At 35.3% G+C, this 25,121-nt stretch overlaps 1 protein-coding gene across 5 annotated transcripts in view; it reads right to left on the minus strand.

Annotated features, from left to right (window-relative positions):
- The window catches only part of PHF3 (PHD finger protein 3), an 86,755-nt gene that overhangs the window by 2,992 nt on the left and 58,642 nt on the right, over positions 1-25,121 (minus strand). For all 5 annotated transcript variants that reach the window (XM_059400185.1, XM_059400183.1, XM_059400186.1 and 2 more), the window contains 10 exons: positions 16,456-16,639; positions 13,595-13,742; positions 13,357-13,513; positions 11,729-11,845; positions 9,694-9,825; positions 8,761-8,896; positions 6,141-6,336; positions 5,472-5,619; positions 2,787-2,876; positions 316-511 (listed from right to left, as the gene is read on the minus strand). In XM_059400185.1, the coding sequence (XP_059256168.1) occupies positions 316-511; positions 2,787-2,876; positions 5,472-5,619; positions 6,141-6,336; positions 8,761-8,896; positions 9,694-9,825; positions 11,729-11,845; positions 13,357-13,513; positions 13,595-13,742; positions 16,456-16,639 (1,504 nt within the window). The remainder of the gene's footprint in view (positions 1-315; positions 512-2,786; positions 2,877-5,471; positions 5,620-6,140; positions 6,337-8,760; positions 8,897-9,693; positions 9,826-11,728; positions 11,846-13,356; positions 13,514-13,594; positions 13,743-16,455; positions 16,640-25,121) is intronic.

The following is a 25,121-nucleotide window of genomic DNA, read 5'->3' on the forward strand; positions in this document are numbered from 1 at the left end:
CCTAGGCTGGGAGACTGCCTCTCCCTCTCCCTGCCACACCCCTTCCCTGTCCACCCTGCTTTTGTGTGCGTGCACATCATGTTAACTAAATGTTTAAAAAAATTAAAAAAAAATAAATTTTAAAAGTCATTTTCAACCATTAATAATAGTATATTTTAGCATCGAGCTTATTACAGCCTATTGCATAAGGCTTGCCCCTGTCAAGTCAGCTCTAGAGGGCTGGAACCTGAGAAAGAAAGCAGAGTCCATTTTGTTGCTCTGGTCTCACCTCCCACTTTATTTTATTCATACTCTATTACTAAAATGTGTACCTACCAGGTCCATCAAAAGGCACAAGAGGGTGTGGAATTTTATCTGCAGCACCCAAAGGGATAAGGTACATATCTTTAACCTGCTTCATGTTGTTCGCAGCTACTCCATAGCGCTTTCTGCTACTGAAGTATGCAAACAGCAAAGTATAAGAAATTTGATCTTCTTCAGTTACAGGTGTGAAGCGAACCACACAAATTTCCTATTCAAGAAAATAATAAATCATTACTGAAAACAATAACCTGAAGAACAGCAAATATCATTTCCCAATTAGTAATAGTCTAGTAAACTGTATAATGATGATTACCAAATAACACGATTTTACCAACTTAAATGCAGATAAAAAGAGTAAAGAGAAGCAACTCTTGGGAAAAGATCTTTGTTGATCCACTGATACATTTGTTTCATTTGAAGGTGTCCCATAAGACACTGAGTCCCAAGGTAATTAATTTGCTCAAGGTGACACAATTTTCAGTGATAGAAAACATATTTAAACCCAAGTCTTTCAGTATCTACACTATCTCCTCATTTATGTTTTTATATTTATATGTTACAACCTTCACAAAGGGCTGCCCGTGTTTTCAACATACTGAAAATTAATATCACTTACCACCACCATCCTGCCATGTACACAAAACCACTCAAATCCACTGAGAATCCCACTTACAGGGACTGGATTTAGAAATAAAAGAGGCTGGGTGACAGAACTCAAATACGCAAAGGCCATAAATTTTGTTGACTCATTTGGCTTACTTGGGAACTTATCTGTGTGCCTCTAGGTTCTAGGTTTTGTTTCATGAAGGTTTTGTTCATGAAGGAGAGAACCAGAAGTGCTACAAAGCCTAAACTGATTCAAGTTCCTAAAGGAAACGTGCAAATGAGCTAAACTACAGCTCTGTCTCTTATAAAAGGTCATCTAAACTGTTCTCTTTTAGAGGTACCAACTATTATAGTGTTTCAATCAGTTCAGGAAGGAGGCGTACTATAAAACGCTAGGCAGAAATATATGGGTAGATCAAGAGCGATTCCCAAAACAGCCAAGGGTAACACCTTGCGAATGCTTTCCCATGACTTTTACTATCATGAGAAAGTAATGGCAAATAAATATTATAACACTTTAATAGTGCTTCAAAGTTTATTTGTATTCTAACACTGTATCAAATTAAATTCTAAAATCAGTTATTGAAAAATATATACTCTTTTTAGCTTGAGATCATCCATTTTGAATTATTTCTAATCTTACTAAACATATTTAATCTTAAGAAAAAGATAAAAATTAATGTTCCCTTATTTAATTTTTTGAATGTCTGTAATATACTAGTAACTATCATCCATGGAGGGAAAAAGAATTTCTTCTAACATAAATTTTTCTGTGTACCACTATTCTACAAGTTCAAGAAATGATTAAAAAATAGAAAAGAAAAAAAATATTGTGATAGAGGCTACTAATTATCACCAACTATCTATTCTCTTTGTTTCCTCCTATCATGAAAAGATGACTTTTAGCTGGGCAGCTAAAAGACACAACATGTCCAGAGATTACATTTCCCAGCCTAAAAGACACAACATGTCCAGAGATTACATTTCCCAGCCTCCTAAACAGCTTACGTAAAGTTACGTTACTAAAAAGTTCTTGCCCATGGAATTTAGAGGAAGTGAAATGGTAACAAGAATTTCCAGGTCTTGCTTTTAAAACAACTAGACAGGCATTCTTCATTCTTCCACTTGAGGTTGATTAAGTCAGCTCTGACCATGTTTGACCAATAAGGGTAACACTCTTGGAAACAGCCAAGCAATAAGAGACTGGTCTGCAAATGATCCTATAGAACCAGAGCCTGGAACTACTCTGAACCACTGATCTATTAAAAAATAAACTTCTGGGACACCTGAGTGGCTCAGTGGGTTAAGCCTCTGCCTTCAGCTCAGGTCATGATCTCAGGGTCCTGGGACTGAGCCCTGCATCGGGCTCTCTGCTCAGAAGGAAGCCTGCTTCCTCCCCCTGGCCCCCGCCTCACTGTCTGCCTCTCTGCCTACTTGTGATCTCTCTCTCTCTCTCTCTGTGTCAAATAAATAAAATCTTTAAATAAATAAATAAATAATAAATAATTCTTTGAGCCACTATACTTTTAGGGTCTCTTTTTGCAGCAACTTAGTCTATACCCTAAGTAAATGTCTATAATCAAAGCAAGGATTAATTCGAGGAGGAATCTCAATACTTAATTCTAAAACCTTTCCTCCAGAACACTGACAAAGATATCACTAAGAAAGCATACCAGAAAGGAAGAAAAACCCACAAAAGGAATGCTGGACTGTTTTGAGCCTTAGCAAATGGGTTTAGTTCAGTTATGTTAGGTGTAATATGTAGATTTAGAATTTGTATTGGCTCCTCTCCCCAGGGTACCCTGCATAAAGAACTCTCAGTGATTTACTTTTCAAATATTCTCTCATGCTAGTATAACTTAAGACATTTTCCTTACCTTGGTTCCTGATGCTTTAATTTTTTCAACATAATCCCAAACTGTCTGAGGTGATATCCTGCCACCTACTTGAATACTATCTGGTAGATCCTACAGTAAAAAAATGAAGTTAAGCAACATATACAGAATATAAGAGTCATCATTCATTTAAATTTAGCTCTAAGACTAATTTGAAATGGTAATAAAAAACAATAAAAAAATTTGTATCACAGAACATAAAGTACAGGGGTAGCAATCAGGCTTTACCTCAAATGTCAATTCCAAATAACTAAAGTGGGTACCCAAGATACCACCGAGATTGAATCTGAGGTCATGTCAGTTCTCAGCAGGAAAGACAGGTACCATAATGGGGTAGTGGCAAGCATATGACAAACTGACAATCCAGAAAGAATACAACAGATATCAGAATATTAGAGATATTATTTTTCTTCTCAAACCTCCTCCTATCCTGCCCCCTCTTCTTGGTGAAATGGGCAAGGACATCATTTAATCATTGACAGCTGGATTTCAGAAGTTATTAAATTTAATTATAGAGCATATTTTTACACAGTAGAGAATAACACTGTAATAATGCAAATTTATTTTTTAAATGGTAGAATCTTTCTGAAAATAGATGACTATACATAAAAATCAACTATGTAACTGAAAATATTTAAAACTAATCAGTAAATTTCTATTTTTCTAAGAAGCTGAGAAAATTCATAAAAAGCACAATTAGTTGATAATAAATTCAATTACATTTATTTAAGTTATTAATTGCTTTAAATATTTATTTGGGATTTTAGTCCTAAACTAAAAATAAGCAGAAAGCAGAGGTAGAATTCGGGAAAGCAACCACAGAGAAACTGGCTCAGAAAGGTGAACAGTTTTGTTTAAAATCAAATTCCATTGTTTAGGACTTCTTTTTCTTCTTTTTAAAAGGATTTTATTTATTTATTTGACAAAGAGAAACACAGCGAGAGAAGGAACACAAGCAGGGGGAGTGAGAGAGGGAGAAGCAGGTTGCCCCCTAAGAGGGAGCTCCATACAGGGCTTGATCCCTGGACCTGATCATGACCTGAGCTGAAGGCAGATGCCTCACAACTGAGCCACCCACTTGCCCAAAGACAACATTTCTAAATAGATTTGTTCAAAAAGAAGAACATGGGTCCATTTAATTTTCCTCTTATAAAAATCAATTGTTTCTAAAATACTACTTGCCAAGCAAACTATACATAAAAGTAATAAATTAGGTTGTTTAATAAAACATAATGCTAAACAAATAAGCCGGTCAGCATTAGCTAAGCCACATTACATGTAAACTAATTTCAGCCTAGGAGCACCTGGGTGGTTCAATTCCTTGTTTGGCTCAAGTCATGATCTCAGTGTCCTGGGATGGAGTCTGTGCTCAAGGGGAGTCTGCTTCTCCCTCTCCCTCTGTTACTCTTCCTGCTTATGCTTTCTCTCCCTAATAAATATTTATATATTAATTAATTTTTAAATTTAAAAATGTACTTTCTCTAATAAATAATAATTTATTAAATAAATATTAAAAAATAAAAAATTTTAAGGGTGCCTGGGTAGCTCAGTGGGTTAAGCCGCTGCCTTTGGCTCAGGTCATGATCTCAGGGTCCTGGGATCGAGGCCCACATTGGGCTCTCTGCTCAGCGGGGAGCCTGCTTCCTCCTCTTTCTCTGCCTGCCTCTCTGCCTGCTTGTGATCTCTGTCTGTCAAATAAATAAAATCTTTAAAATAAATAAATAAATAATAAAAAAATTAAAAATTTTTAAAAAACTAATTTCAGCCAAATACAAAGAAAAGTAAAGTTTATGTCAGTCTTAAAAAACAAAAACAGGTATAATACAATTTAGGCTTTTGGAAAAAAGATTTTTTTTTTGTTTAAATTTTTGCTTTCATGGTCAGCAGACTGAGAATGAATGGGAAAAGTTAATGTTAGATATGAACATAAAGAAAATATAACCTCAGCAAAAATATAGTACACATGACTTATTTTCCTTCTGCATAAACACAGAAAAATACTTTCTTCAAAATAGTTAAAAAATGTTGTATTTTTCTAATTTACCATAATATAATAGTCCAACTGTTTATTTTCCATAAATATTATGTTACAGTTCCTTCCTATTCCTTCAGGTATAAACCCAGGGTACTTGCATGATCTAGTCATTGGTCTCATGAGACTGTCAACTTGCTATAATGTTTCAACTATAACCTGTATATCATTCACAGAAAGAGACAGTAAGAACTATAGTCATGCAGTTAGGGAAACATAAGCAACAGGAGAATAAGAACTATCCACAAGAAAAAATCTTCCTGACAGGCTAACACTCAAGACCATATTAAGTAGGTCAATATTTTATCAAATCTATGTTTAAAGAAAAACTCAAGTAATCCAAGTAGACATCTAGCTCATTAGTTTTTAATTCTTTTACAAAGGAAAGCACATTTTAGAGTACAGGGCATGTGGGTTTAAAACTTTCATAGTTATCCACAGTTCATAAACTCTATCTAAGAACTCACAGTTCCATTAATTGAACGGTTTAAGAATCACTGTCATCTATTAACAATATTTTTCTTATGAATGAAAATAAATTTATCATTTAGTATCTTTATTATTTGTAGTAATATTTTCTCTCCTACTGCTTTTAGAAACACATACATCAGTCCGAGCAGAAAAGTTCACAGTACCTCTGTCAAATACTCGGGGGAACCAGACACTGGGTAGGCTTTGGTAACAAATTTTGCCACAGAAGGCATGTTGATAAAACCTTTCCAGATGAAGTTCAATCGAGCCAGGAAGGTAGACTCAACTTCAACAGTTCCAGGCATCTCTGGACTAAAACATGACATTAAAAAATTTCAGCCTTAAAGATCTGCTCATGAATAAATCCATTTTCTACTAAGTCATCAATTATTTCTATTTTAGCATGTCAAGAAAGCCAAAATATGTAAGACTATTTGATTAAAGAGTTTAGATTTTCACTTTTTATGAAAAATTACATTCATATTTACCTTACATGGTTGCATTTTCAAAATCATCCTTCACGGGTTGGCTTAGATGAAGGTACAGAGAAGTACAAGCAACTTTTCTTAAATTGCTATCTCCTGCCTCTTGGGACCAACATTAATTAAACAGAATTTAATGTCAAGTCCCCACATACAGACTCAAATCTCTAAATTAATTTTAGGTCTTATTCTTTTATCTCAATTAGTTTACTGTTTAAGAAGGTGTACTTACTATCTCAAAAGAAATATTCCTAAGAAATAAGTTACCTTTTTATTTTTGAAGACATCCAAGTATAATCTGGCAAAGATCTATAATGATGATTATAGAAATTATGGCTAAGAGAAAATTACCGTGGAGCGGGAGAGAATGTTGACTTGGGAGACTCTTGTTTCTCTTCTTCAAAGAATTCAGAAGCCAAAATATTCGAGGTTGAAGACAATGCATCTGCTATACTTTCTGCTTCATTATCTGAATGTTTACGAGATACTCCAACAACAACTTTAACTTTTTTTGGAGAAAGATCATCTACAGGTGGTGCCATTCGACCTAACACAAGATGAAACAAAAATAAACCAAATTTGTAAATTGAAATTTCTATAACATCATCCATTTTGCTTCTAACGTTACTGTTTTTCTGACTGAATTGTTGCATAACCTTAGATTTCCTGGGTAATTTTTAACTATCATCTTTCAAACTGCATTGTAGTACACCTCTCTAATTGATGTGAAAATTAAGAAAAGATGATGTTAAATAACTTAAATAAGCTGAAATGGAAACTTTATAACTAAAACCTAAAGTCAGTTTCGTGATTCCCTAGTAATTTTTAACTAAACTATACCAAATCCCAAGTCTTGAGAAGTAAGAACTGAATAAAACCACTCTGTATCCTACTTTGTGTTACATATAGCAGAAACTCATGACATACATGCATACTGCAGTGCTTACTAAACATGTTACTAAACATGAAAAATATTAGTAATGTTTAAAAATGACATTGGTTTTAGGCTATAGCATTAAGAAGGAAAAGAAATCACTCAAACTTGCTGAAAATAGGTTAGGTCTAATAGTGTTTAACAAGTATTTTTGTGTGCTACTATTAAATTTACTGAAATATTACCACAGAAATGATTAAAATTAATAGAAATAACTAAGAATATTTTTAAAGACATAACTAAATGGGTATACTTAAAAATACTACTACACCATGGATGATTTTCTTTAAGAATAACGAAGTCTAAAAATATTCTGCCCTTTAAGTCTTTACCACTGTACAGATTATAAAATTTGTTAACACAATTTTGAGAAAGTAGGATTACTTTTATTACAGAAAAATTACTTAATTTGTGATACATTTCATCTAGCCTCTGATCCAATGGAGGACAGCAAATAGATTAACCTAAGAATTTCTCATGCTACCGAATAAGGTATGTATCATTCCTTAGCATACAACAGTAAAAATAAATAAATAAAAATTGAGAGCCACATCTCCAGAGTTTACAAAACTCTTGATACTCTAATTTTTAACAATAAACTGAATATAATTTAAATTTTTTATTACATCCCCATTTTTTATGCCCTAAATGTAGTCAACCTCCAAAACCTACTGATAACACCTAATGTGAGTATCTCAAAAGCCTCCACTTACTTCTATCTCCAATGATCACTCTAATAAAAACTATCTTCATCTCTCATTTGGACTAGCACAAAGGGTTCCTATGAAGTTTCTCTCCTTCCTCTCCTGGCTTCTCCCACTGTAATTCTTCTCAAAGTCAGAGATATCTTCATAAAATACCAATCTGATCACCTCACTCCCTTACTGTAAAACCCCTTAGTCACTGTCCACTGCTCTTAGATAAAAGACCAAAATCTTCAATGCAGCTACAAAAGATTTTCAGCATTTCTGATCATGATCTGGTAAAGTTGTATTTTATCTCATGATCCATTACTTAAATACACACACTCACGTGTATCTCTGTGGGTTTGTGTGTGCATGTGTATGTATATGTGTGTATATGTATTTTTATGATAAAAGTAACTGGAACTAAAGTCTCATAAAATGGTACTCATCTTTCTAAGTGCAGTTCACTGTGGTACTTTCTATTTTGTTTTTGAAATGCTAGGTAACTACTGACTAAATTGATTTCACTACTACGAAGAAGTCACAACTGAACTCTGAAAGGCAAAAAGGTATTACAAACAAGATGTGATCTCCAAATCTCTCTTCAAACAACTCATATCCCTCTCTTCTCTTCTCGAATTCACCTCAAAGCTCATGCCATTCCCAGTATTCAGAATGATGTTCCCCTGTCTTTTCAACCTTCATGACTCAGCTTAAATGTAGATTCCTCGGCCCAGTCTCCCCAATGCCCCAGTCTAGACTGGATCTTGTTAGCTAAATACATTTGTAAATACTTCTGTAACCCAAATCATCACCTGCCTGTCTTTCTCACTAGGCTACAGTTTCTCTTAAAGCCTGGATAAGATCTGACTTTTTCACCACTATATTCCCTGCACCAAAGTGCTCAGCAAGAACTCAATATTTATTGAATGAATGACCAAATAGAAGAATACTAGAGAAAAGGTATTTTGGGATTTGTTCCATTTTTTTATAGATGATAATAAGACATGAATGCTATTTTATTCCTTCACTTAATAAATGACAGTACCATCATGAATGCCCAACATTTCTGATGCCTACTCTAATGCTTAAATTTTAGTCTTTTGCCCCAAGGTTGTTAAGATCAAATCTTACATAGTACAATTAATTCTAGATCATAAAGTATACCACAGTATCAATCTATACCTCAACTCTGAAGACCAGTCACTCAAAAACCGTGCTACTCCTCAATGAGAGTGAGCAGATACTTCATCCCCAATTAACAGAAAACAAAAGCCTACTTAAATTACAAATACAAGTATCTCTCTTCCAAAACAAAAGCAACATTTCAGAATGAAAAATTTCCAATTACCTATGCAAATTTTACAGTTAAGATCAAAAAGATGTTGTCTGTGCTGACTAGTGGTATCTTTGGACATAGAATCAATCTCTTCTTTTTGTTTTTCAGCTCCTTCTGCCTTTTCCAAGGACTTGTTAGCTGTAGGTTCCTTTAAAAAAAAAAAAAAAAAGGTAAAATGTTTCAGCAAATTTGGCCCTAATTATTAAAATCAACTTCTATTTCATACTGATTTTTTCTAAAATGAAAACTGTTCTATTCATATGTTTTCCAATATATTTTTTAAAAGATTTTATTTACTTATTTATTTAAAGCAAGCAAGCAAACAGGGGGAAAGTGAGGGAGAGGAGAAGAGAGAATCTCAAGCAGACTCTACACTGAGTACAGAGCCTGATGCAACACTCAATTTCACAACCCTGAGACCACCTGAGCAAATCAGAGTTAGCTGCTTAACCAATGCAACACCCATGTGCCCCCCCCATCACTGTTATCTTTAAAAAATAAATGCTAGGTATTAATTATTACTTAAAGTAGAGCAAAACCTCAGACATTCCTCATTCTTTAAGGCCTCTAACAAGATTCTGTATTATTTCCTCACTGATATTTGAAAATCAGAAAAGCTGTACCAAGCTCTCACACCAGTCTACCTAAGAAGCACTTACTTAGGCCTACTAAAGAATTCACCAAGCCACAGAGACCCCAGGAATCTACATTTTAACAAATGTTTAACAGGTGCTTGTGATGCACGTAGTCTGCACACTACATCCAGAGAAAGAGTATTGTTAAACACTCTCAAAAAACCATGGGACCAATAAAATAAACTTTGAAACATATACATTTTTTTAAAAAAATTCTTCTTTCACCTTTAAGAACATTTTCGACAAATCAACCTTTCCTTAATCTTCATGTTTTGAGCACTGCAGAACATGGCATTTTTATTATTTTTACCTGAATCTCCATGGCTGCTTCCTGTTCTTTCATTGGGGCATCACTCTCAATTTCAATTTCACCTTTATGAGTTATTTTTGTGATCGGTCGTCTTTCCACTTCTCTCTGCTCTTTCTCAATCATTTCTATGGTCTAAATGAAATATTTTAAAGAAACACTTCACAACTAAAATATACATATTTCCAAATGTACAGCTTTAAACAATAAGAGCTTATCTAAAAATGAAAACATCACAGATAATTTTTAAATTTTTTTTTAAAACAGTTTATTTATTTATTTGACAGACAGATCACAAGTAGGCAGAGAGGCAGGCAGAGAGAGATCGGAGGAAGCAGGCTCCCTACTCCCTCTCCCAGAGAGCCTGATGCGGGACTCGATCCCAGGAACCTGAGATCATGACCCGAGCCGAAGGAAGAGGCTTTAACCCACTGAGCCACCCAGGCGCCCCGATTTTTAATTTTTAGATGGTCTCTCAAACAACAAACACATACTGAGTACTTACAAATGCCAGAGACTATTTTAAGTGCTGGGGTTATAAGTCTTGAGAAGTTCTATGTAAATTAATCAGAGGCAACTGAAGTGCAGTGTAATTTGCAAAGGGTTGAAACATGGTATTTATGGCTTTCTGATTTAGTTTTTTTACCAGCTGCCACCAGGGAAATGAGAATTATCTTCTTCAGATTCCTAACTTGATGTTCTTAACATCCCCCTCAAATAATGGAAGTTTATTCAAACACCAGAAATTATCAGGTAGACCCTCTCAGTTGTCTCTTAAGCATTACTTTGTGACAATGATAACTTAATTGAACAAATTTGACCAAAAAAAAAAATATTAAGCAAGTGTAGCAAGAAATAGTGAAAAGTAGTGAGGAGTGCAATGGGTTAAGAAATGTAAGGATGGGTCTAGTCATTAAGCTTGCCTTTGTTAAGTGCAAATCATCCTTTAAAGAAAGAAATCAGATTAAGGCCTAAAGAAAGAACAAGCTGGTTTCCAAAGCAAATGGTACTTGCAGCCACAGTTCCAAAGCAGAAGAGAGAGGCATATTTGGGATACGGAGGGAAAAAAGATGAGGTGATACTATTTTCACCATAAAAGGAAAAATTACACAGGGTGAAAGCAGAAGAAATATTTCAATATCAAATCAAGGCCTTGTACTTCAAATTAGTTTTGGCAAAAGACTTACATGAAGCTTAATGTCTGAGATGCAAGTATTATGGAAAAAAGAATCAGGTAAATAATGCAGAGTTCATATGAACTATTAGTAACCATTATCTCCTAGAACAAAAAGCTAATATTCTAAGGCTGCTATAATCAAAATAGTGGATAACGTGATCATCTCACTGTCACAATAACCCTAAGCCACATAGTCACTTAATTTTTAAGGTATTTCAAAGTTCAGAACCCCCAAATTAAAATTCGTGGCATTGGTTACTTTCAGAATTTTTTAGTTGTAAAAATGGACTATGGTACACATACTATTTAAGTTACATAACACCTCAGTTTAGCAGGTATTGAGCTATTTAAGCCCACAACATTTCTGTAGATATGAACATTCATACATGCCAATTTGGATCAGGTTTTATCAATAAACAAGGGAAAGAAACCCTTGTTTCTCTGAGCTTTTGGCATCTGAAACTTTTGAATAATAAGGGATTACACACCTATAAAATTTTCATTCTGACTTAATCTAGTGCTAAAAATTACCAATATTCATAACACCTTCAAATGCTATTTTTGAAAAGTACAGATGTGATTAAGATGTGCCTATTTTCCCATCTTTCTGATGTACAAGACAAAACAAAATACAAGTTTATTATGTAATCTGATAACTGGAAAAAAATGAGAAAAAAGCAGCAGAGATAAAGAAAAACAAGATTTAATTTAAGAACTCAGTTAATGGGGATATGTAATTTATGGAATAAGAAGTTTGTATTACTGTGCATTCTGTGTTAAATTACCTCTGTGTTTATTTCCCCTATGGCTGAAAAATATAGGTTCTGATATAGTCAAACCCATAGTCATAGATAATCTTACATGTCTGTTTTCTCTCCGCCTCCATGCAGCTAACTCTTTAGAAGCCAACTCTTCCGGACTCATTCTTATAAGATGATCAGGGGTTACTTCTCCTTTCAGTACTTTTTTAAATAAAATCTGGATATATTTAAAGATGAGAAGAGGGAGAAAAAGATTTTTAAAATAAAGAAGACATATTGTATAAAAACTTGTAATAAATAAAGATGTAATTTCAAAACTTGATTTACAAATGTTTAATGATTTATACATTATCTACCACAGAGAAATTTAATGACAGCCTTGTATTCTAGGAACTTATCATCTAAGGCAGCAAAATTTATCTTTCATATGAAAATCAACACATAGTGGAGAAGTGTGTATAGTAGAACCATTACCTCTATCCAAAAATTCTATTGAGACGGTTACCCACTCCCCGCTTCCCCCAAAATCAACATCTCAGAATATTCCCAGTATTCTCAAGGAAACACACTGTCACAATAGCCAACCTAGAATATAGCAATGTACTGCATAAAAAAACTTTACTGAATGTGCTGTCGTTCATATTTTTAAGATTTCATATCTTAGATCTTTTCATATCTTTGATTTCTAACCGGCTTAGAGAGGACTTCAGAGCAAAGAACCCACTGTATGAAAGAAACCTAAAGGAAATAAACGTTTACTTCCTGAAAAAAAAAAGCTTCCAGACTATATAATTCAAGAAGTATCTGACCCCCTGGACAATAATGACAGACTGTATAACCTAGATTTTTCTTAAGTAGCTGTTAGTATCACATTCTATCTATTGCAAATATCGTTAAACAAATTGACAAACTGTTATCAATTATGTGAAAATCTTATAAAACTTAAGCAAATATACAAGGAGTTTGTATTTACACATACACAGCTTTTAAATATCCTCTGAGACCCAAACAAGAAATGCAGGAAACAATTAACAGTTCAAGTAATGTTTGCTTCCCTGCTAGAGGATATTTAGAATTAAAGTCATATTTAAATTAACAAAATATTTTAAAATAATATTCTTTTTTACCTAAATGTAACTTATTTTCTTAAGGAGTGTTACTCCATTTTTGGATTTAAATCAGAAGTATCAATACAATGTTTATTATGAATTTTGGTTTAACAGCAATTTTAAAGAATACATATGAATGAATTTTTTTTTAAAGATTTTATTTATTTATTTGACAGAGATCACAAGTAGGCAGAGAAGCAGGCAGAGAGAGAGAGGGAAGTAGGATCCCCGCTGAGCGGACAGCCTGACATGGGTCTCGATCCCAGGACGCTGGGATCATGAACTAAGCGGAAGGCAGAGGCTTTAACCCACTGAGCCACCCAGGCACCCCCATATGAATGAATTTTTAATAAATTGGATTAAATAAGGGACAAAAAGAAAAGTCCCATAAATCAGGTTAAGACAGACTTAGTATTTTACATTTTAATACGCTCATTATATAACACTAGCCACCACTATGCAGAATTCATAATCTCAGTTCTGTAGTGAAAGACTATTAAAATGTCCATCTCAATTGAAGAAATAAATTATAGATCTACTGTATTATAATCTTAAATTCCAATGTATTCAGGAAAGCTGGAAGCATAAATATCTATAGACATGAACAAAATATACTTACATTGTTTTTAGGATCTTTCAGATTGAACATCAAACTTCTGTATTTATTCTTATATTTAGCATCTGTGTCCCGAAAAAAAGAGAAAAGCTCTTTTTCAATTTTTGTGGCAACTTTTGCTGCTTTTTCCTCTGGCACCTTCAAATTTGAGTCTGTAAGTCTTAAAATTAGAATAATTCAATTATTCTTCAAATACATGAAGCATATATTATTCAATCTTCTATATAATAATGTGTGTTACCTTTTCATAAGAATGTCTTTGAGAGAATGTCTGACACTTTGTCTGATCTGATCTGCAGAAGGCTTGGAAGTAGAAGTAGCAGGAGGATGCATATTAGGCATTCCCTTTTCAATTTTCTTCTTTTTTATTTCTTGCTTCTCATGAGCCCCTAATTTAAACAATAATCAAAACTCATTGTTTTTAAAAAGACATCTTCCTTTTTAATGCATAATATAAGTTTACAAACAAAACTGACTGATTAAAAATCACTATTTAGAAATAAGATCAGAACCCATATTCCATACTGAAGTAAGTATTTGACTTTTAAATTCTAATCTGTGTATGGTGACAGATGTTAACTAGACTTACTGTGATCATTTTCCAATATATACAAACATCCAATTGTTGTTATACACCTGAAACTAACAATGTTATATACCAATTATACCTCAATTTAAAAAAGAGAAATTCTAATTTAAATGAATTTTAATGACAAATTAAGTGACTAAAAAATGGCCTAAAGCTATGAAATACAAATGCACTTTTCCCATTTTATTTTTTTCCCATTTTTAAAAAGTTTTATTTATTGAAGTAATCTCTACACCCCACCTGGGGCTCCGACTTCACAATCCCGATATCAAGAATCTAGTGTTCTTCTGACTGGGCCAGCCAGGCACTACTCCCCCAACTCACCCTGCACTGACCCATCAATTCTTAAATCTATCATTTTTATAATTCATGTCCTCATTTTCCCACATAAGCAACTCTGATCAGACAGTACAACATTATTACCATATCCTTGCATACTAAACCCTTTTATCCTCTCTCCTTTAAAACACCTGCATTTGCAAAACCACAAACCCAATAAAAGCCAACTTTATCCTTCACCCAAATAGCCTACAAACAGCTGAAAGCAACTGGAGAAAAATAAACACTGATGCTAACAGATCTCACTTTAAATTTATAATCACAAATCTGAGGTAGATAACAATCTGCTGTCCTAATCTTACTAAGTTTTCTTAGTAAATCTGCTCTTCCAGTCTCAAAACATCTATTTTACAATTTTTCTCCTTTCTTGTCAAACCAACAATACCTCCTTCCCCAACTTCAACCTCATTTGATTTTTTCACTTCATTATTTCACTAAGAAAACAAGAAAATGACAGCTATCACATCTTCCCATCACCAAATCTAGCCTACCTGCATCTATCTGCCCTCCTACCATATACAATCATCTTCCCTACTGTTAAAATGGGTAAGCTGTCCTTGTTTATGAGCAACCCTTCTATGTAAATCCCATCCCCTCTTGTTTTTTCATGGATTTTGAAGCCCTCAACTACGTCACCAAATTCTCTCTATTGGATCATTCCCATAGTCTTCCAAACACGCTATATCTCCCTTAAAAAATTCTGTACCTCACATATCCCTTTAACTACCACACCACTTCGGTTCCCTTTAAAAGCAAAATTCTTTAAAACAGTAATCAGTATCTCTGATTCCTCACTTTCCATTCCTCCATAAACCACTAGAACTGGCTTTCATCCCCAGTGCTCCACCAAAACCATTCTAGTCAAGGTCACCAATGATTTCCATTTCACTAAATCACATACGATCTATGCTCCTTAATAGATGTCCAGACAACACTGAACACAACTGACCATTCCCTCCTTCTTGAAACTTCATCATGGTCCCTTAGTTCTCTTACCTCACAGACCAGCTTTTAGTCTCTTTTGTGGAAGTTCTTGTCTTCTCAACTTCCAAATGCTGACATGACCCCCAAGTACTGTGCTTCTGCTTCTTCATTATCAAACTCTTTAATAGATGTTTCTAAGTACGTGATTTTAAATAACTATGCACTGATAAATCTCTTGTTTATATACAACCCCTTGAAGTCTTCTCTAAGCTCTACACTTATGTCAAACATCCTTACCTGGGTATCTTAAAGGCAACTCAAAGTTAAAACACCCACACATAATTTTTCAATTTTCCTCCCCTAATCTGTTTTTCTCAATAAATGGCACCAACATTTAGTTAATCCTCTGCTAAGACTCTACCTACCTACCTACCCACCTACTTATAACTAATCCAACAGCAAGTTCTGCCAATTCTACTATAAAATTTATCAGAATCTGACCATTTTTCATTCCTCTACTGTATCTCTGCATCCTTTTTTCCCTAGGATACTGTTATAGACTCCTAACTACCCTCATTTTGTCCTATTCTCCTACAATCCAATTTTCACAGAAAAACAGGAGTAAACCCATCATGCCCTTGGTATAAAATCCTCTGAAGTTTTCCCATTACATTCAGAATAAAATATAAACTCTATCAGGACCTCAAAGTTCCTACATAATTTTCTCTGAACTCATCTTGACCCTTATTCTATCCCATGTATTACCCTAACCATTCCACTGTGGCTCTTGTGCTCCTCAAATACCAAGCTTGTTTCTACCTTGAAACCTTTAGACTACACGCTACCCAGTCCTCCAAAAAAAAGTTCCTATCACTTTAAATTATACCTCACAAGTTACCCCCTCCATTCTATCTAAAACAAACTCTCACCACTCTCCTCAACTGTGACTCTTAACTCCACTTACTTTTCTTCACAGTGCCTAAACGCTGTAAAAAATGGCACACCATTTTATTAGTCTACTTAATGTCTGTCTTCTACTAGTGTTTGAGTGCCATGAAGATGGGATCTTATTAAGTTCATTAGCCCTTCCCAGAATTTAGAGCAATAATTATTAATTTCAAGAAAGATCACCTGAACTATTTTTATTGCCATCAAGTTATTAAAATGGTTAAATTTCCCTAAAATATACTAATTGATAGTGTATGAAATATAACTTTATTAGTACATAGGATTTTTATGAATCTTACTACCTGGTTTGGAACCTTTTTCTCCTGTGCAAATAACAGTTGTAGTCTCTTTTGGTATTTTTTCACTTTTTTCTTCTGAGGATCTCCGAGGTAAAACTGGTTGTCCCATCTTTCGAAGAGGAGCTAGCTGCCATTTTTTTATTTCACTATCTCTACAGTCTGATGAGTTTTTGCCTTCACCAGATTCCTTGGAAAAAATATTATTTAATTCATTAGAATGAAAACTACTAAAGCAAGGCTCAAGAGTATGTGGATGAAAAAGATTAAACCTAATTAGTATTATAATCTAGCAAGATAGCAAACATTATATTCTTTAGCCCAATAAATATTTAAGTTTTTTAAAAAAGATGTACAAAAATAACTCTCAATTAATAACAAAAAGGAGATTCATGCTCTCATTCAAAATCCATTTGTTAAGCACCTATTTTGCAGAACACATAACAGCCTATAAAGGAGAACTAAAAAACCTGGATACCATTTTCCCATTAATAATATTAGAAAAAAAAATAGATAAAAGATAGTAAGAGTTGTCTTAGCTGGCTACAGACATGGAAAAAAGAGGGAGAGATTATGGAGAAACAGGTATCTATGTTTTTCACTATTTTCTAAAACAAATGAAATCATACCCACCTCTAAGTTTATCAATTAAATTCTCACTGTATCAACTGGCAGTTTTAACTTCTATAAAGTAGAACAATCTATCAGGATACCTGCTACTCTCATCCTAATTATAACCAACGAAGAACTTGTGAACTAGAATTCTAAGACCCTTTAAAATAATTAATCACTTCATGGTAATGTTTGAAAGACAGGGAGAAGTTTATCCATAGGTGGTAGAGAAGTAGGAGACCTTAGTTTCATCTGGTCCCAGGAATTCAGCTAGACAACTATCAAGTCATTCCGAACACTTGCAAACTCAACTTGAGGTCTAAGAAAAGAATTAGATGCAACTCTACAAATAGAAAAGCAACCACTTTCTGCAAGGTAGGTGTGGAGAAGTGAATCTGAGGTGATACATAGGAAGATGAACCACAGAAGGAGGGAGCCTCCGTCATCCAGCACCAGAAGTGATATAGCAGTGGAGCACAAAATCAGAACTTTCAGCAGGCTGCTCCAGTGAGGGACATTCCTGCCTGAAATGCACCTGGTGGCTAAGTAGGTTGGAATCCTAGGTGGGATACTATGGTCCCAGGATCCTTGGGGTCACAGCAAGACTGGGGGTGCCTGAGTGTGGCAGAGTTCCCCAGCATCAGTGTGGGGAAACTGGCTGCACTCAGCGAGCCCAAGAGTGGGCTCTCAGCACAGGGTTGCCATATACCCTGAACTGTGGTCCATCACATCCTTGCTGAGCAGGGGCCCAGCAAGCAGCAGAACCACCCCAAGACCTCCTCCTTCCCTCCCCCTGGAAGCTGGGGAGGGGGGCACAAGTGCATATCACAGGAGTCTGCAGGTTTTGAAGAATCAAAATGGGGTCACATGCCATGAGAAAGAATCACTGGTCACAGTCTGGGTGATTGCAGGGTACAGCCAGAGACCAGGGAGACAGGAATGATTGACTGCTTTTCTCTAGGGTGCACTAAGGAGTGCCCCCCCACCCCGACCCCCAACCCCAAGCTCTAAGCTCTAGGGCTGGAAACTGGGAGGCCGCCATCTTCATTCTCATCCTCTAAAGCAGGGCAGAAAACCATAAGGAAACAAAAGTCACAGAGAGTAATCCAGAGCCACTTACTTAGCCTGGCCCCTGGCAAGGGTGGTACAATTCTGCACAGAGCATAAATACCTGAGAATCAGCCCAACAGGCCCTTCCCCCAGAAGATCATCAAGAACATCCAGCTAATACCAAATTTACTGACCATAGAGAAATGCAAAAGTTGAGTACTAGGTAAAATAATATACAGAATTCATGGTTTTCCCCCCACAATTCTTTAGTCTTTTAATTATGTTTTTCTCTTTCCTCTCTCAATCAATTATTTCATCAACTTTTAAAAACCTTTTTTAATTTTCATTTTTACACTTACATTGCATCCTTTCATTGTATTTATTTTGTATATATGGAAGTTTTTCTTTCTTTACAATTTCAGGATGCAGTTTCTTCTAACAAACACGAGAATACACCCAGAATCTAGTGTACGGCTCTGTTCTCTTCACCTGTCTGATCATTTTCTCTCCTTTTTTTCTTCTTTTTGTTAAACTCTTTTTAAATTTTCATCTTCAGTAACGTTGTAGCTTTTCATTGTATTTAATTTTATTTTTCTATAGATAAATACATTTTTCTTTCCTTACAACTCTGGGATGTAGTTTCTTCTAACAAAGAGACAAAAATACACTCAGGATATAGTGTACTGCTCTGTTCTGTTCACCTGCTTGTTTATATTCCTTCTTTTTTCTCTTTTGTCTTTTTATAGTTACATTCTATTCTTTCAATGCATTTAATTTCATTTTCGTAAATATGTAAAGTTTTTCTTTCTTTAAAATTCTGGGGCCTAGTGTTTTAACAGACCAAAATACACACAGGATCCAGTCTATTGCTGTTTTCTGTTCACCTCTATTATCCTTTTTTTCCCCCCATTTCCAGTCTCTTGTGACCCCACTTCTCTGGGGTCATTGTTGCCATTTTAGTATTTTGTTCTCACATTCATCTACTCTCTGGACAGATGACAAGACAGAAAAGCCTTAAAAAAGACAACAAGAGGCAGTACCAACTGCCAGGGACCCAAGCAGTTTGGATATAAGATGTCAAAACTAGAGTTCAGAATAACGCTTATAAAGATACGAGTTGGGCTTGAAAAAAGCATAGAAGACACTAGAGAATACCTTTCTGGAGAAATAAAAGAAATAAAATCTAATCATGTAGAAGCCAAAAAGGCTATTAATGAGATGCAATAAAAAATTGAGATTCTAACTGCTAGGATAAATGAGGCAGAAAAGAGAATTAGTGATACAGAAGACAAAAGGATAGAGAATAAAGAAGCTGAGAAAGAGATACACTACTGGATCAAGAGAGCAGAATTTGAGATATCAATGATACCATAAAACAAAACAATATTAGAATAACTGAGATCCTAGAAGAGGAAAAAGAGAGAGATAGAAGGTATACTGGAGCAAAATACAGTGGAGAACTTCCCTAATCTGGGAACGGAAGAAGGCATTCAAGTCCAGAGAAAGGCACAGAGAAATGCCCCTCCCCCAAATCAACAAAAACTGGTCAACACCTAAGCATATAATAGTGACACTTGCAAGTTGGAACAAAAGATCCATAACCTACAAGGGTAGAAATGTTAGGCTGGCAGCACACCTATCCAGAGACCTAGAAGCCCAGGAAGCACTGGCATGATATATTCAGGATGCTAAATGAGAAAAATATGCAGCCAAGAATACTTTAATTTATCCAAAGGATATCATTCAAAATAGGGCAGATAAAATACTTCCCGAACAAAGAAAAACTAAAGGAATTTGTGACTGTAAGAAACATTAAAGGGGATCCTTTAAGTAAAGGCAGAGCTCCAGACCAGAAAGGAACAGAGAGAATATACTCTGTACAAGTAATACAACAGCACTAAATTCTTATCTTTCAATAGTTAAACTCTGAATGTAAATGAGCTAAAATGCCCCAACCGAAAAACAAAGACTGTCAGCTTGGATAAAAAGGCAAGACCCAGGGGCACCTGGGTGGCTGAGTTGGTTAAGCACCTACCTTCAGTTCAGGTCATGACCCTGTGGTCCTAGATTGAGCCCCATATTGAGCTCTGCTTAGTAGGGAGCCTGCCTCTCTCTTCCTCTGCATGCCTCTCTGCCTACTTGTCTCTCTCTCTCTGTCAAATAAATAAATAAAATCTTAAAAAAAAAAAAAAAAAAAAGCAAGATCCACCAATATGCTGCCTCCAAGAGGCGCATTTTAGACCCAAAGACACCTCCAAATTGAAAGTGAGGGGTTAGAAAACCATTTATGACGCTAATGGACATTAAAAGAAAGCTAGGGTAGTAATTTTTGTATCAAATTAGATTTTAAACCAAAGATTGTAATAAAAAATGAGGAAGGACAATATATCATAATTAAAGGGTCTATCCACCAAGATCTAACAACTGTAAATATTTATGCCCCTAACATGGGAGCAGTAAATTATAAGAACCAATTATTAACAAATTTAAATTAGTATTTTACCTCTAGGAATGCAAACACATTGATAATACAATAGCACGGGACTTTAACACCCTACTACTCACTGCAATGGACATGTCATCTAAGCAGAAGATCAACAAGGAACAAGGACTTTGAATGACATACTGGACCAGATAAGATTTTACAGATATATTCAGAGCATTCCATCCTAAAGCAACAGAATACACATTCCTTCCAGTGCACATGGAACATTCTCTAGAACAAATTACATACTGGTTCACAAATCAGATCTCAAGTGATACCAAAAGACTGGGATCACTCCCTGCATATTTTCAGACCACAATGCTTTGAAACTGAAACTCAATCAAAAGAGGAAGTTTGAAAAGAACTCAAATATATAGAGGTTAAAGAGCATACTATTAAAGAATGAATGCATCAACCAGGAAATTGAAGAAGAATTTTAAAAATCAATGAGAACAAATAAAAAATGAACACATAACTGTTCAAAACCTCTGGATACAGCAAAGGTGGTCCTAAGAGGCAGGTATATAGCAATACAAGCCTTTCTCAAAAAACAAGAAAGGTCCCCAATATACAACCTAACTTTACACCTAAAGGAGTTGGGAGAAAGAACAGCAAATAAAGCTTAATCCAGCAAGAACAGAAATAAAAAAGATCAGAGCAGAAATCAATGAAATACTAACCAAAAGAACAGCAAAACAGAGCAAGGAAACTAGGAGCTGGTTCTTTGAAAGAATTAATAAAATCCATAAAACCCTGGCCAGACTTGTCAAAAAGAAAAGAGAAAGGACCCAAATAAAATCACAATCTCCCCTTCAGTACAACTGTAAGAACACAGTATAAACAACCATATGACACCAAATTAGGCAATCTGGAAGAAATGTATGCATTCCTAGAGATGATTAAACCACCAAAACTGAACCAGGAAGATATAGAAAACCTGAACAGACCCATAACCAGCAAGGAAATTGAAGCAATAATCAAAAATCTCCAAACAAGAGCCCAGGCCCTAATGGCTTCCCAGGGGAATTCTATCAAACATTTAAAGAAGTAGTAATACCTACCCTTCTGAAGTTGTTTCAAAAAACAGAAATGGAACAAAAACTTCCAAACTCATCTCTGAGGCCAGCATTACCTTGATCCTAAAACCAGACAAAGACCCCACCAAGAAGGAGAATTATAGACCAACATTCCTGATGAACATGGATGCAAAAATTCTCACCAAAATACTAGCCAATAGGATCCAACAGTAGATTAAAAGGATTATTCACCATGAATAATGGGATTTATTCCTGGGCTTGGAGGATGGCTCAACAACCACAAATCAATCAACATGATACATGACATTCATAAAATAAAGGACAAGAACCATTTGATCCTCTCAATAGGTGCAGAAAAAGTACAGCATCCCTTCTTGATCAATACTCTCCATAGTGTAGGGATAGAGGGAACATACCTCAATATCATAAAAGCCACATATGGAAAGCCCACAGTGAATGACATTATCAATGGGAAAAACTGAAAGAAGCTTTTCCCCTAAAGTCAGGAACATGACAAGGATGCCCACTATGAATGACCACTATTCTTCAACACAGTACTAGAAATCCTAGCTTCAGCAATCAGACAATAAAAGGAAATAAAAGGCATCAGAATCAGCACAGAGTACGTCAAACTCTCACTCTTTGCAGATGACATGATACTCTATGTGGAAAACCCAAAGGACTGTAGCCCAAAATTGCTAGAACTCATAAAGGAATTCAAGTGGCAGGATCAATACACATAAAATCAATGCAAAGAAATTAACTGTATTTCTATACACTAGCAATGAGACAGAAGAAAGAGACACTAAGGAGTTGATCCCATTTACAACTGCACCAAATACCGTAAGATACCTAGGAGTAAACCTAACCAAAGAGGCAAAGTATCTGTACTCAAAAAACTATAGAACACTCATGAAGAAATTGAAGAAGACACAAAGAAATAGAGAAACATTTCATACATAAAATGTCTATGCTACCTAGAACAATCTATACATTCAATGCAATCCCCATTAACATACCATCAGCTTTTTTCACAGAGCTGGAACAAACAATCCTAAGACTTGTATGGAACCAGATTAGACCTGAAAGAGCCAAAGGAATACTTAAAAAGAAAACCAAAGCTGGTAGCATCACAATCCCAGACTTCAAGCTGTTTTACTAAGCTGTAATCTTCAGGACAGCATTATACTGGCACAAAAACAGACACAGAGGTCAATGGAACAGAATAAAACAACCCAGAAATGGACCCTCAACCCTTTGGCCAACTAATCTTTAATATAGCAGGAAAGAAGATCCAATGGAAAAAAGATAGTCTCTTCAACAAACAGTTTTGGGAAAACTGGACAGCCACATACAGAAGAATGAAACTGGACCACTTCCTTACACCATAAACCACACAGACTCAAAATGGATGAAAGACCTATGAGACAGGAATGTATCAAAATCCTAGAGGAGAACATAGGCACCAAACTCTGTGACCCACGCCACAGCAACTTCTAGCTAGACTTTTCTTCAAGGGCAAGGGAAGCAAGGGCAAAAATGAACTATTGGGACTTCATCAAGATAAAAAGCTTTTGCACAGCAAAGAAACAGTCGACAAAACTGAAAGACAACTGACAGAACGGCAGAAGATATTTGTAAATGACATACCAAATAAAGGGCTAGTATCCAAAATCTATAAAGAACTTACCAAATTCAACACCCAAAGAATAAGCCAATCAAGAAATGGGCAGAAGACATGAACAGACATTTCTCCAAAGAAGACATACAAATGGCCAAACATGAAAAAAATGCCCACCTACTCATCATCAGGGAAACACAAATCAAAACCACAATGAATATCACCTTACATCAATCAGAATGGCTACAATCAACAAGTCAGGAAACGAAAGATGTTGGCAAGGAATCAAGAGAAAGGGAAACCCTCTTAGGATGTTGGTGGGAATGCACACTAGTGCAGCCACTCTGGAAAACAGTATGGAAATTCCTCAGAAACTTGAAAATAGAGCTACCCTATAACCCAGCAATTGCAGTACTAGGGATTTACCCCAAAGACACAAATGTAGTGATCCAAAGGTGCACCTGCGCCCCAATGTTTATAGCAGTAACGTCCACAATAGCCAAATTATGGAAAGATGTCCATCGACAGATGAATGGATGAAGAAGATATGGACATACATACAATGGCACACTACTCAGCCATGAAAAAAAAACCTGAAATCTTGCCATTTGAACCATGTGTTGGAAGTAGAGGGTATTACGCTAAATGACATAAGTCAATCAAAAAAAAGGCAATTATCATATGATCTCACTCATATGTGGAATTTAAGAAAAACAGAGGATCACTGGGGAAGAGAGAGAAAAAATAAAACAAGACGAAACCAAAGAGGGAGACAAACCATAAGAGACTCTTAATCATAGGGAAAAAACTGAAGGCTGCTTGGGGGAAAGGGGTGGAGGGATGGGGTAAGTGGGTGATGGACATTAAGCAGGGCATGTGATGTAATGAGTACTGGGTATTATATAAGACTAATGAATCGTTGACCCCTACCTTTGAAACAAACATTACATTTTAATTGAATTTAAATAGAAAAATAAAAATTAAAAAAAGAAAGAATGACAGGGAAAAGAACACTATGATATTTAATATGTCAAAACATAGGTTTTGACAGGCTGTAAGAAGACAGAGTTTACAGGAAAAAACTGATTTTCTCTAGACTACAAATCCTCTAATTTTTTATTTACTTATTTTCTCTCTCTCCAACTAGATTTACTTAAGAACAGAAACCTATTTCAATCAGTGCTAGATACCCAAGTCTGGTACCATGTTTGGCAGACAACAGAAACTTAAGAAATGGTTCAACATAAAATCTAGGAATAAGAAGTGATATTTAAAAAGCAGATTCCAGAGGCACCTGGGAGGCTCAGTCAGTTAAGTGTCTGCCTTTCGCTCAGGTCATGATCCTGGAATCCAGCCCTGTATCCAGTTCCCTGCTTGGAGGGAAGCCCCCTTCTCCTCCTACTCCCCCTGCTTCTCTGTCAAATAAATAAATAAAACCTTTAAAAAAATAAAAAATAAAACAAAAAACAGATTCCATAACCTAGTATCAGCAGAGACCAAATAAGATTCAGCAGTTCACCATCAAAAAGAAAAGGAAGCAGTAATCACTTGGGTTTTGTAAGTACATTTACTTACAAAATCAGACTTACTTCAATTTCTTTTCTGATACATTTTTCTATACATTTATAGTGGTTTCTTAAAACACTTAATGTTTCACATGTCTCATATCTTTTTAGACAAGATAAAGACAACTTAGCTAAATGACAAAACAATGAGCTGTATTTCTGAATGGCCAAGATATTACATCCAAAACTGATGATTAATCATTAATAATTAACAAAGTTTTCCAAAGATGTGTTTTAAGCTATTCTCAGTGGAGCTCTCAGCTCTATACCAATTACTTTGGTGCTAATCAAATCAACAGAAA

The sequence above is a fragment of the Mustela nigripes genome, chromosome 5, assembly GCF_022355385.1.
Source record: "Mustela nigripes isolate SB6536 chromosome 5, MUSNIG.SB6536, whole genome shotgun sequence".
NCBI lineage: Eukaryota > Metazoa > Chordata > Mammalia > Carnivora > Mustelidae > Mustela > Mustela nigripes.